The sequence below is a fragment of the Bacillus rossius genome, chromosome 16, assembly GCF_032445375.1.
Source record: "Bacillus rossius redtenbacheri isolate Brsri chromosome 16, Brsri_v3, whole genome shotgun sequence".
Classification (NCBI taxonomy): Eukaryota; Metazoa; Arthropoda; class Insecta; order Phasmatodea; family Bacillidae; genus Bacillus; species Bacillus rossius.
This window is the reverse complement of record NC_086343.1, coordinates 38,145,617-38,158,006: the sequence shown is the minus strand read 5'-3', so window position 1 is coordinate 38,158,006 and position 12,390 is coordinate 38,145,617. Positions and strand designations below refer to the sequence as shown.

The window sequence follows — 12,390 nt, the reverse complement described above, 5'->3', positions numbered from 1 at the left end:
CGGCACCCCTTTAATACCTTCCATGATAACTTTATTTTCAACTTGGCCTTCCGGATTACTTTTCTCCTGAAATTCACGTATCGCCCTTTCGGCCGGGCGACTACCCGATACCCATCCCTCAGTCTTTAAATATTCAAAAAATAATTTGCGAAGCTCGTCGGGGTGCACATCGTCAGTTACAGCCAAACCCGCAGCCTGAACGTTACTTAGTAACTCGGGCTTAGTCAGCTTATAGATCCAGCTAACAGGCATCATTGAAATTACGCCAATACCAACCACAACCGCTATGCTTAGCCACAAGCAAATCCCAGAAGCAGAGTGGCGCATTTGACGCCCCTGTAAGCCCCAAGGGAGCGTCGCAAACCGCGAACAACTGCCGGGAATTACCTGGTATAGTGTATCGCCATCCGACATATCAGAAAAATAGGTTACGGCACACAGTTCACCAAACCTCTCGGCATTCAACACGGGTATAAAAAAATCAGGGCTTAAATTAAACAGCGAAAGAAAGGAATTTGCTTGAGAAAGCACAACTTTTGCGGCAAGTACGACAAAACATTATTTATTAATCTGAACCTCTGAAATCAAACTATTACAAGCATTAAAAGAATATAAGCATTCGCCGGTACATATTAACTAAATCGGGCCCGATGCTATAAACTATATATATATATATATTCATACCCAGCACATGATAAGGAAATATACAAATACCCTAAACTTAACATCAGTTACAATAGACACCTTATAGTGATTTAAAATCTCTGATAAACCAAGTTCAAGCTAGTTAACGCCTTCCTTGTTACGCGACGTGCTCAAGTGTTCGGGGGACGGGTACCCTTAAAACATTCAACGCGAGTCTCTACCATTTGAATTTCATCATAAGTTTCAATTATTTACTTCACGTGTCCATATCATAAAGTTGTTAAATGTAGCTGGGGAAAAACAGACCTCCGACGTAAAATAACACTCTCAGGCTTGACGTAATTATTTCTGCCACCAATCTCTTGCAGCATAACCCCGTTGCACAAGGGGAATCACAAGGGAAGTCACTCACGTATCGGCTCGTCGTCTCCGTTGGATTAGCGAATCCTCGCTAAACCCCACTGGTCCTCAGGCCAGTCGGTGCTGATGGCTATACTAGCCGGAAGGAGCCTCGTTCCGCCGCGATAGTACCGCGACCAGCTTCTTGACGAGCTTTACAGCTACTCTTGCACACAGATACCAACGAGTTATTTTGCTGCCCAAGCCGGCCCCACACTCGCAAAAGTCATTTTTTTGCGAGGCCGCTTGCGCGGACCACCTCACACTCCGGCCCGTCGTCCAGAACAGCTGATCGCCTGCCTCCCCTCCCCTTCTTCAAAAAAGGGAGGGGAAAAAGTCTGTCTCCCTCGCGCGCATGCGCGCTGTGCTCGTGATTTGTTTCATTTTACCCCGATCACCACTTGTCCAACTTTGCTATGTCGCATTAATAATTAAAATAGTTTTATACACATGCAAATGTAACTACATTATAAATATAACTAATAAACACAATTATTTAATGATATTCTCACTAACTGTTACCAGGTGCTCCCGGGCGAAACTAGCGCTGAAAAACGTTACCAATATTTCAAAAATACCGCCGTACGAATAACACCAATACTCAAATAAACTATACTAAAGGAAAACTATAATATAAACTTCCTTTTAATTTCCTTGTAAAACGGTACCCAGAGAAAGGGGTACAGTTTCTAACACAATCATTCTTCTCATGACGTCTAGCTTTCCTTCTCATGGCAAAATCCTTGCCACAGTATCTACAGCGGCTTCCTTCCGATTCAGCTGCAGATAACAAACCACGATCCATGGTAGCTTCTGTGACTAATGTTAGATACAAACTGTCAGTTTTCTCCAATTGGAAACATTTCTTAAATAGAGTTTTTGAAATATTTCATCAGCGAGAGTTAAGTTATCTAATGCAAAGCAAATTGATGCAAGTAGTTCTGGCTGTCGTCAACAGATGTCGCCACGTGTTGCTTGCAGGTAAATAATATCTATTTCATTAATGTGAGATGCGGAACGGTCACTATCGATCGCAAAGAGAGGTTGGCTTCGATAGTATCCAAGAAGAAAAAAAGTTCGCCCTTCCTGCTAGTGCTTTTCAGACTTCTCACGGTCCGCCATCTTGGATTGTGACGTCACGGCGGCCATCTTGGATGGGTGTGACCTTGTCCTTTGACCGAAACCACAGGAATGATCGCAAGCACACGGATTAACCATCAAAATATTGATAAGAATAATCAGGAGCACACGGAGAAAACCATCATAATATTGGCAAGAATAATCAGGAGCACATGGAGAAAACCGCCACAAGTTTTCTTTGATATCATAAAAATACTAAAAAAAAATAAATTAAAAATTAAAAAAAAAAAATTTCAAACATTCTGGCTTGTACTAGAACTCTATCTTTGCTCAACAATGAGAAGTTCACAAGCTAGCAGAATGTTTGAATTTTTTTTTTTAATTTTTAATTTTTTTTTATTTTTATTTTTATGATATCAAAGAAAACCAGTGGCGGTTTTCTCCGTGTGCTCCTGATTATTCTTGCCAATATTATGATGGTTTTCTCTGTGTGCTCCTGATTATTTTTATCAATATTTTGATGGTTAATCCGTGTGCTTGCGATCATTCCTGTGGTTTCGGTCAAAGGACAAGGTCACACCCATCAAAGATGGCCGCCGTTACGTCACAATCCAAGATGGCGGACCGTGAGAAATCTGAGAAGCACTAGCAGGAAGGGCGAACTTTTTTTTTTTGTGTACTGTGTGTATACGTTTCGTTTCCTGTGTGTACTGTGTGTACGTTTCGTTTCCTGTGTGTACTGTGTGTACGTTCCGTTTCCTGTGTGTACTGTGTGTACGTTTCGATTCCTGTGTGTACGTTCTGTTTCCTGTGTGTACTGTGTGTACGTTCCGTTTCCTGTGTGTACTGTGTGTACGTTCCGTTTCCTGTGTGTACTGTGTGTACGTTTCGTTTCCTGTGTGTACTGTGTGTACGTTCCGTTTCCTGTGTGTACTGGGTGTACGTTTTGATTCCTGTGTGTACTGTGTGTACGTTCCGTTTCCTGTGTGTACTGTGTTAATACGTTCCGTTTCCTGTGTGTACTGTGTGTATGTTTCGTTTCCTGTGTGTACTGTGTGTACATTTCGTTTCCTGTGTGTACTGTGTGTACGATCCGTTTCCTGTGTGTACTGTGTGAACGATCCGTTTCCTGTGTGTACTATGTGTACGTTCCGTTTCCTGTGTGTACAGAGTGATCATTACATTTATTGCATGTAAATTGCATGTATTGTGCGTACATTGCGTACATTACGTGTTGGAGCTGATGGAGCTGTTGGAGCACTTGCAGCTAATGGTCAATTGAAGCATAGGAGCAAAATGTAGATGGATCTGATGTCGTGAATTGTAGCTCTTGGAGTCTGGCGTATATTGGAGAGATCTAATTTTTTTTTTCGATCAAATGATCCTCTATTTAATTTGTAGATTTGACTCCAGTATTATTGAAAATGGTTCTTGATTTGACTAGCGTATTATTCCATACGGTGCATGTATATAAGCGAGTCCTAGACAGCAGGACGCTCATTTTGTTACTGGCGTCGGCGGTGTAAGGATCACCTAGTTTGTTTCTTCTGGTGCATAAGTCGTGTCAATTAGCTGTTCTTGATACCTTGATGGCATCTTTACCGTCTTGAGACCTCGCTGGCATCTTTACTGTCTTTAACGTCGAACTCGGAGGTTGTACCATCGTCTACGGGAACCTTGACGACAGCTACGATGGAGAAGGTGCAGATCCCGTTGGCAACGACGACGTCAACATTGGAGGAGATTTCAACAGATGTGATACCACCATCATCCGAAGTTTCATCGTCAGCAATGGATTCTTCCACTAATGAAAAGCGTACATTGCGTCGGTGCAAATACTGTGACGCATCATTTACTATTACCTCAAATGCTCGCAGACATGAAAGAAGCAGTTGTTCTAATAATGTTAAAAGAATACAATTTCAGTGCAATAAGTGCAAAAAACTAATTTCACGTCGTGATAGCTTACATCTTCATTATAAAAAATGCTCTGAGAAGTATAATGAACATGGTTATTGTTTTTACTCGTGTGTTGTACCAGCAAATGAGAATATATAAGTGGGACCCTGGTGATATGAACTTCAGTTCGTCTCTGGCTGCGGTGATGAACGGATCGGATAGACATTTAAAGTCATGTAAAAGGCTTAGTCCGTACAATAAGAAGACTGTTTGAATCGAGGAATCCACAAGACTTTGGTTCTTTGTCTGTGTTTATTATGTACTTGTAGTAGTGTAGTATGTATGTAATAAAAGTATTTTTTAAAAGAACTTGCTGTGCTTTTATTATCTCAAACCTGTCGCTTTTGTGGTATTTTTTAAAATTAAAGCTGTTTGGTATCGTTCAGGGGTCGAACCAAGGACGGGAATCGATCTAATCAATCATTACTTTAATGAGTGAATTATTTAATGAATTTTGAACTTTTTCCCGAATCTCTAGCATTAAAATTACGGATTTTCAAGATGACGTCCAAATTTCAAGATGGCGTGTGTCACAGTAATAAATGATTACTGCACTGTAGCGGGTTAGAATAAAATTATCCAGATGGAAATGTACTCTATAATACGAGTACACACACAAGATGGCATACTCCAGCAGGTGGTAGCTCCTGGTAGCATCTACTGAACATAAAATGTCGGGTCCGTGATGGTCGACAAGGATAAAGTCAAATTTCAAGGTCAAGGTCAAATTTCAAGGTAAAGGTCAAATTTCAAGGTCAAGGTCAAATTTCAAGGTCCAGGTCAAATTTCAAAGTCAAGGTCAAAGTTCAAGGTCAAGGTCAAAGGCCAAGGTAAATGTTCAATGTCAACAGTTGAGGACAAAAGTATGGTGACCAGATAATTATACTTCATGTTATCGGCACACTCTAGCAGACGAAAACAAGATGGTGGACTCCAGCGGATGAAGACAAGATGGCGGACATGATGTCATACCAGTTGACGATATATACCTTGGTATTGTTGGTGGTAGATCAGTCTAGGTAGCTTTCATGGAGGAAGGATCGACCGTTTACTCTTGCCGGGAATCGAACCAAGGACGTACATCGATATAATCAAACAGAATTCAAATACGTTAATTTTTTGATGAATTTTGGAATTTTTTTCATTAAAATCGGATAATAAATAAAGATTTTCAAGATGGCGTCCAACTTTCAAGATGGCGTACATGACGTCATACTAGGTGACGATATATATGCTTTGAAAAAAGTGGTGGGAGTCGGTATGCCAGCGACCACTGTGAGGGAAGGATAGGTCGCCATTTTTATTTTTTTGCACTCGTCGGGTTCGAACCGAGGACTTCGAGCTCCGTGTCTAAAAAGTACGTTTTTTAAAAAAAATATATTAAAATTTTATTATTTAATTTTTTTATAACTTTTAAAAAAAATTTCATTAAAATCGGATACTACATAAAAAAGTTAATGATGGCGGCCGTAACGGAAATTGCAACGGTGACGTCATCATCCAATATGGCGGACAAAACAATGCCGGAATTTTCGAGAACATAATGACGTAATCCAAAATGGCGGATCCAAGATGTCGGATCCAAGATGGCTGCCGTGATATACTTGTCCCGTTACGTTATGTCCCGTTACGCTGTGTCCCGTTACGCTGTGTCCCGTTACGCTCGTCCAAGATGGCCGCCGTTACGTCAGAATCAGATCTTGTGGCTCCGACACACACACCACCGCCTGCCGCCTGTTTCCGGAGCCCCTATTATATACTACTATCATCATGTTACGTAACATCAATCAACCTCGACTATGCAATGGAACGAGACTGACTGTTAAAAAGCTTATGAACAACGTCATCGAGGCGACTATTATCACAGGAAAGTACAAAGAAGAGGATGTTTTGATTCCGCGCATCCCGATGATTCCAAGGGACATGCCATTCGACTTTAAACGACTTCAATTCCCCGTGCGTCTGGCCTTTGCGATGACCATAAACAAATCTCAAGGCCAGTTGTTGGAAGTTTGCGGAATTAACATGGAATTTCCGTGTTTCGCGCATGGACAACTTATGTTGCGTGTTCGTGTGTCGGAAAGCCAACATCTTTGTTTATTTACGCGCCGGAAAACAAAATGAAAAACGTAGTTTACCAGAAAGCTTTGCATTGAATTTAACTGCATTTATCTTTCATGTAAAATAAAAACATTGCATTCATTTGAATTACAAACGAGTTACTTTTAATAACCAATCAAAACTCAAGCCGTACACGATGCGACTTATATTGTCGATCTCAATGAATTGGAGTTGGAAGGGTGATAAAAATTAATAATATCTTTTGAAGAGTTACAATCAAATAAATTTTAGGCAGTACGAAGATCACCGGGTCATCTAGTCTTCTATATATGTCTCTACATAGCTCTATACATCTATAAGTACCTATATCTCTTTATCTAACCCATTTCATTCTCTATACCTCGCTCTATCTCAACTTATCTCTCCGTCTCTATCTCACTCTATATATATATATATATATATCGCTCTAATTCTGTCTATCTTTTATATTTAAATAAATTGTGTCATGCGTGTGCACTTATACAACAAAAACAGACGAAGTGCCGCTATATAAAATAAAATAAACACATTTTTGACACGATTCGTGCTCCAACTATTGAAAAATAGTTATACCGTCTTAACCTTCATGGGCATGCGCATAACAAATCACCAAAATTTCATTGCAATCGGATGAATGGTATAGGAACGCGTACGGCACCAACAAACGAAAATTAAAGACATGACAAACACATCAAACGATGGTGCGTTTAAAATTCAAGGCAACTCTATCTATTGACGAAGTTAAGAACAAAACTGTTATTAGCGCCTTTATTTTGATAGCCGCTGCGAGCTCCACTAAGCAGACTGGTGTCACCAAGGAGAAAAATATTAATTTGCCAGACCTTACTATGTGTATGATCGTGTGTCAGACATAGAGAAATGACACTCACTCACTATTTGTATGTCTATGACCTATGATTTTTTCTGTTATAAAATGAAATTATCACTTTTTTACTCCCTTAGGAATGGAATTTCATATTAATATGGGGTCGATGTGTTTATCCAGGTTATAAGCTAGATGTAGACCAAATTTAATTCAAATCAATTCAGTAGTTTTTACGTGAAAGAGTAACAAACATCCATCCATACTTACAAACTTTCGCGTTTATAATATTAGTAGGATGTTGTTTGTCGGTTGAAATTTTATTCAATGAAATTCACTTATATATTAACTTTCTTTGAACAGATTTATTCTTTTTTGTTTTGTTTTATGTATATATTTCTTTGTGTGTACCTACTTCTAAACAAGGCACATGTATAAGTGCAGAAAAGCTTACTCAAAAGAGGAAACTGTTTCTGTAACAATAAGTGTCAAGAACGAAGTAGGGTTGCCAGATTTTTTTAGACATAAAAATTTTATTTTACAAATATTACAATGCAGGAGTTTCAAACAGTACGTAAGGTATAGTCAAATAGCCTAAAAAATATATTTTCAAGCATTTTCTTTGGAAAAGAGTTTCCGGAGGAGGGACTGGCTTGTTACCTCCCCTTCCACAAATACTGTCTACACCCATGGTAAATGTGTAAACAAAATCACATGTAGTTACACGCACTAGTACACGATATACTCAAAAGACGTGAATTAAAATTTTTTGTGACTGTAATTTTTGATAGTGTAGTTGCACTTATAATATAATATGTCAATAATTTTTCAATACATGTGAGGATAGCCTAGATGGAGTACTAAAGTATGAAACTATGTATTTGTAATGTTATGCAATGATCGTACACTCACGCCTGTAGCATGTGGCATCACTACAAGGCAATCTGAAGATGAGAAAAGATACATTATCGAAGTTTATGGACCGAGTCGTAAGACACTAGATTCGTATCCCAGAGAACACTGGTTCAAATCCCGGCTGGCCATTGTCATATCGGTTTGACGTGAAGCGTCTTAAAAATCACAGCGAAACATATGGGTAACAGAACAAACGAAAAGGTCTGTATCATCTTTCTTGAACATTTTCATAACTACATAGGCTTCGGCCTGAGACGCATTTAAGAGTCTTTAATACATAAACCTCCCAAATAAACTTAGTTTTAATTTAGGTTAGGAAAAAAAATTATGTTCAGCGAAGCCTACGACTCAGACGTGATAGTGCGGTGATTCGTGTGTTTGTGTATAGAGAACCGACAACACTGGGCAACACAGATTGCACGTTCACCAAAAAACATTAATTTTGATATTATGCCTTCGGAATCTCATTTATCATATCACAGGCCAGTGTTAAACATTTTCGTCAAATATTAATTGAAATGAATAGTAAGTTACCATTAAGTGTCTTTTTTTAATTAAAATATTTAGTACGTAGTCAATGTCCCGTTTTTATTGTTTTTATTTTAAACCATTATACTAAAAGCGACTCGCTGACATAGAAGTTTCACGTGAAACCAAAGGCAGTGAGTCTCGATACAGCTCCACCGATTTTTTCTAGAATATTTTTAGGATGGTTCCTTACTGTAGGTCATGGATAATTCCTTTCACATTGTTGCTCCATTGTGGCGTCGTGTTTTGCCGTCTGCATTGACCTCGCTATTATTAATATGTTTACGGACAAGCAAGCATTTCAGAATAAGAAGAAAAAAATAGCCGAAATAGACTATTCCCCTGGTGAAAAAACATAAAAATGATTTCAAGTCTTTCATAAATTAATATTCTGAAATGATTTCGTAGTCATTGACGCAGTTAAAATATAGGCCTAATGTCACAAATACTTAATCGAAAAAATTTAAACATCAAACATGAATCGCTCTCACTATTCCGTATTCGCAGTTGTGATTGTTTTTATCTATTCTTAATAGCAGTTTTTTTCTGTACATATATATGTTCAAATATTCTTCTAATGGTTTTCACATCACATGCTTAAAACATAATTTTGGTATCACAATATCCTGCAACAGCCTCAAGATGACAAAAACAACACCACAGCCATTAAGAAGTAAGTTCGTAGTGAAGTCAGCCCACGAAAAGTGAACCTCAACAGCCCATCAGAAACATAATGTGGTTATTATTAAAGATGCAGTAACGTAAACTTTTTTTTTGGTAAAATAATTTATGCTTAAGTTAAGTTGATGGACATGGTGCAAAATAAACTCAATTGAATTGCCACCTCAGTACAGTAGATGACTATACACCTGATGGTGATAATCTGCCGTGGCATTTTAAACATATGATATAAATCATGCAATATTTTATTTACTTAACCGTCGGTTGTCAGGTAATGGTGATTTTCGGTCACTAGATTGCATTTCATTTCAACTAGTGACATGGAGTTAAAACATTAATTAGAATCACAAGACATTGTATGGTAGATATTTGTACAAATTAGTTCTAAGATAATAGACATAATGTACTCATGTCGTTCGAGTATTAGGACTGTATGGTCACGTTTTAATTTATGGTAGTTATCCATTATGGCACTTTCCGTTGCCCCCCGGCGGAATTAATCCATTATGGTAGTCTTCCAGTATGGCAGTCTTCCAGTATGGCAGTCTTACGTATGATAGTATTCCGTCGCCCCCCGTCAAACTGGAGGAAATGTGTCTAATGGAAAACTACCATATTTGTATTTTTACAGATCGCAGTTACAAATATACAGTGCTGCTTCCTATAACCCTTTTTTGGAGACATTTGTTTCTATTAGTGGGCGATCTGTTGAGTTGATTTATGACTGGAACTCAGAAAGTAACCGTCAGAAGCGCTATCTGTAGCCTTTTAAGTTAACCTAAGAAACAGCTAGGGGGTAAACAGCGCTACCTAGCGACGTATTCTATACACTACTTCGAGAGCAAAGCAGCTGTACTTATTCCATGGAGTGTATAAGAAAATATGGTAAAATTCCGCCTCGCCCTTTGAACTTATGGCAGTTTTCCGTTATGGTACTTTTCCGCCTTTTTCGAAGCCAGGCGAAATACTACCATTATATTATGGTACATTTCCAGTATGGTAGTCTTCCGTCGCCCCCAAATAATCATGCTGATGGACCTGCTTTCATATTACATTTTAAGAAACGTTGCATTTTTCCCTGTGTATAACATTTTAAGAGAAAGTAGAATGTACATAAACGTTAAATGGTGTGAAATGAGAATGACTTTGAGACTGTCCAGACTTCCCAAACACTAATTCCAGGGTAGTTTCACGAACTAAAATATCATTTGGCACACCTATGCGTTTGGTATGTCCCCTAATATTTACTGAAGTAACTATATTTCTCTGAAAATTTCGTTGCATGGTGCGCGCTCAATGTACATTTTACTTTCATCATAATTTTTTTCATAACGCGCCTTAAGAAGTATAACATCAACAACTTAAAAAAATTTTGGCGAGTACCTTTTGAAAATCATGGCCCTTGAGACAGGTTCTTCTCTTAAGCTTAGGGTAAGGAAGGAATGTTTTAGTCTTATGCGCATGCATGTATGAGACTTTAACTACTGAACTGCCAGTATAATTGTCGAAGTAGTTCAGAATGTGAATATTGTTGCGTTATTTTTTTTTCTATTCAAATTAGGCCACATATTTTTGTAAACCTTTTTTATAATTTATTTCAGCTTACGTTTGTAATACCTTTGAGATATCCGGGAAAGTTTTGATTGTGTAGAGTATAATTCAGTGACCTTGTTTAATGTTACTCTGGATAAACGGAAATCGTCAGTTTGCTTGTTTTTTTAATTATCAGAAGCAAACATTAAACAAAATTATACTTTGGAAATACAGAGCAGTTAACTATTTTTTTTTCATGGACACTAATTTGGTTTTAATATGAACACTTTAAAATTAATGTCCTGAAATATGACGTAAAATTGATAATGTGAGTTTTGACAGTTATATTAACAAACTTGACGTCCCGCAATGGGACGGGACGAAATTATATTTTCAGTGTTGGCAGTATGCACAAGCGTTAAGGTATAACTTACATTGACATCACAGTGCTCCTAATTAAGATTTGCCTTCCCCCATCCACATTTCATCAGCGGCTTGATTCCTTCACACGGGGCAACATGGAGCACGTCTGGCATTGGCGTAGCCTCCCAGATATCGCAAACACGCAGAATGATAACACACAAAGCTTCTGCAGTCAAAATAGTGCTGTTATCATCATGCATGTGCACGCTTATCAGTTTCCAAGAAATTCATTGAATCCTCTAGATGATAAAATAAAGCTAGGTTGTTTTTCAGGTCTAACAGAAAGTAGCAATAAGATAGTTACCGTCGTATTTCACATACCTAATTTTATTATATTTGACACGAGTGCTATATAGATGACCGAAAACCCTGCATTTTTTTAAAAGTCCCTTCTATTTTAGCATTGCCATGTGTGAAGTAAAATAAACAACACTATTATGGAATATCCTTAAACCAAATGTGTTGTAAAAGTTTCTGTTTTATTTACATAGCTACATATCCACGAAATGATTTATAAGTTACTACTATAATTTGGTGTGCCCATGGTTTTGAGTTTTCAAATGTATGAATAACCGCTATAATAATTATTATAAACAATCCTTACGATTCATAGTTGAAAAAAATGCCTAATTTTGCGTAAGCCAGTAATGACCAACCTATGGTCGGCCAAAGTTTAGGTCGTAGCACGGCACACAAACAGGAAATTACATATAGACTGCTAAATTAAAGAAGAAACTAAATTACACATTATAGTTTAAATTGGTTTGGAATAAAGATGGCATACTACACATCTGCTTGTAGTTTGCCTTTATCAAAAATCAAAATGGCATGGTCTGGGAAAATGTATAAGGTGTTAGATGTAAATTACATAAACTGAACATTTTCTAATCGTTGATAAATGTTTGTTTTCAGTTAACAGACGTTTAATTATTCTTTCTTGTATGGCATAAAACTTATTAATGAAATTTTTTACTATCTACCAGTCCTATTTTTTGTATGTACAGCTTCCTCAAAAATGGATCATCTTCTATATTTAGTAAAAATCACTTTTAAAATTATTGCTGGAAGTTTTCAGTTAATAAGGCATTCATTTATTAATTTTTGTTATGGTATATCGTAAAAATTAACAATTAAAATTAAATAAACTAGTGCAAGTGTATGGAACCCGTGGGTGGTGGGCAGGGAGGAGCGGGCCACCTTTAATCAAAAAGCCTTTTACTGATGGGGCCCACTTGCGCTTACATAAACATAACTGTGAAATAGATGTGATAAAGTTTATCCCCCCTCCCCCTGGAAATCCTGCA

At 37.8% G+C, this 12,390-nt stretch overlaps 1 protein-coding gene across 1 annotated transcript in view; it reads right to left on the bottom strand.

The window, feature by feature from the left end:
- Positions 1–11,213, bottom strand: part of LOC134539984 (uncharacterized) — a 46,614-nt gene extending 35,401 nt beyond the window's left edge. The window contains exon 1 of the mRNA XM_063382389.1: positions 11,098–11,213. Within this exon, the coding sequence (XP_063238459.1) occupies positions 11,098–11,105 (8 nt within the window). The 5' untranslated portion in view covers positions 11,106–11,213. The remainder of the gene's footprint in view (positions 1–11,097) is intronic.
- Positions 11,214–12,390: the final 1,177 nt, after the last annotated feature.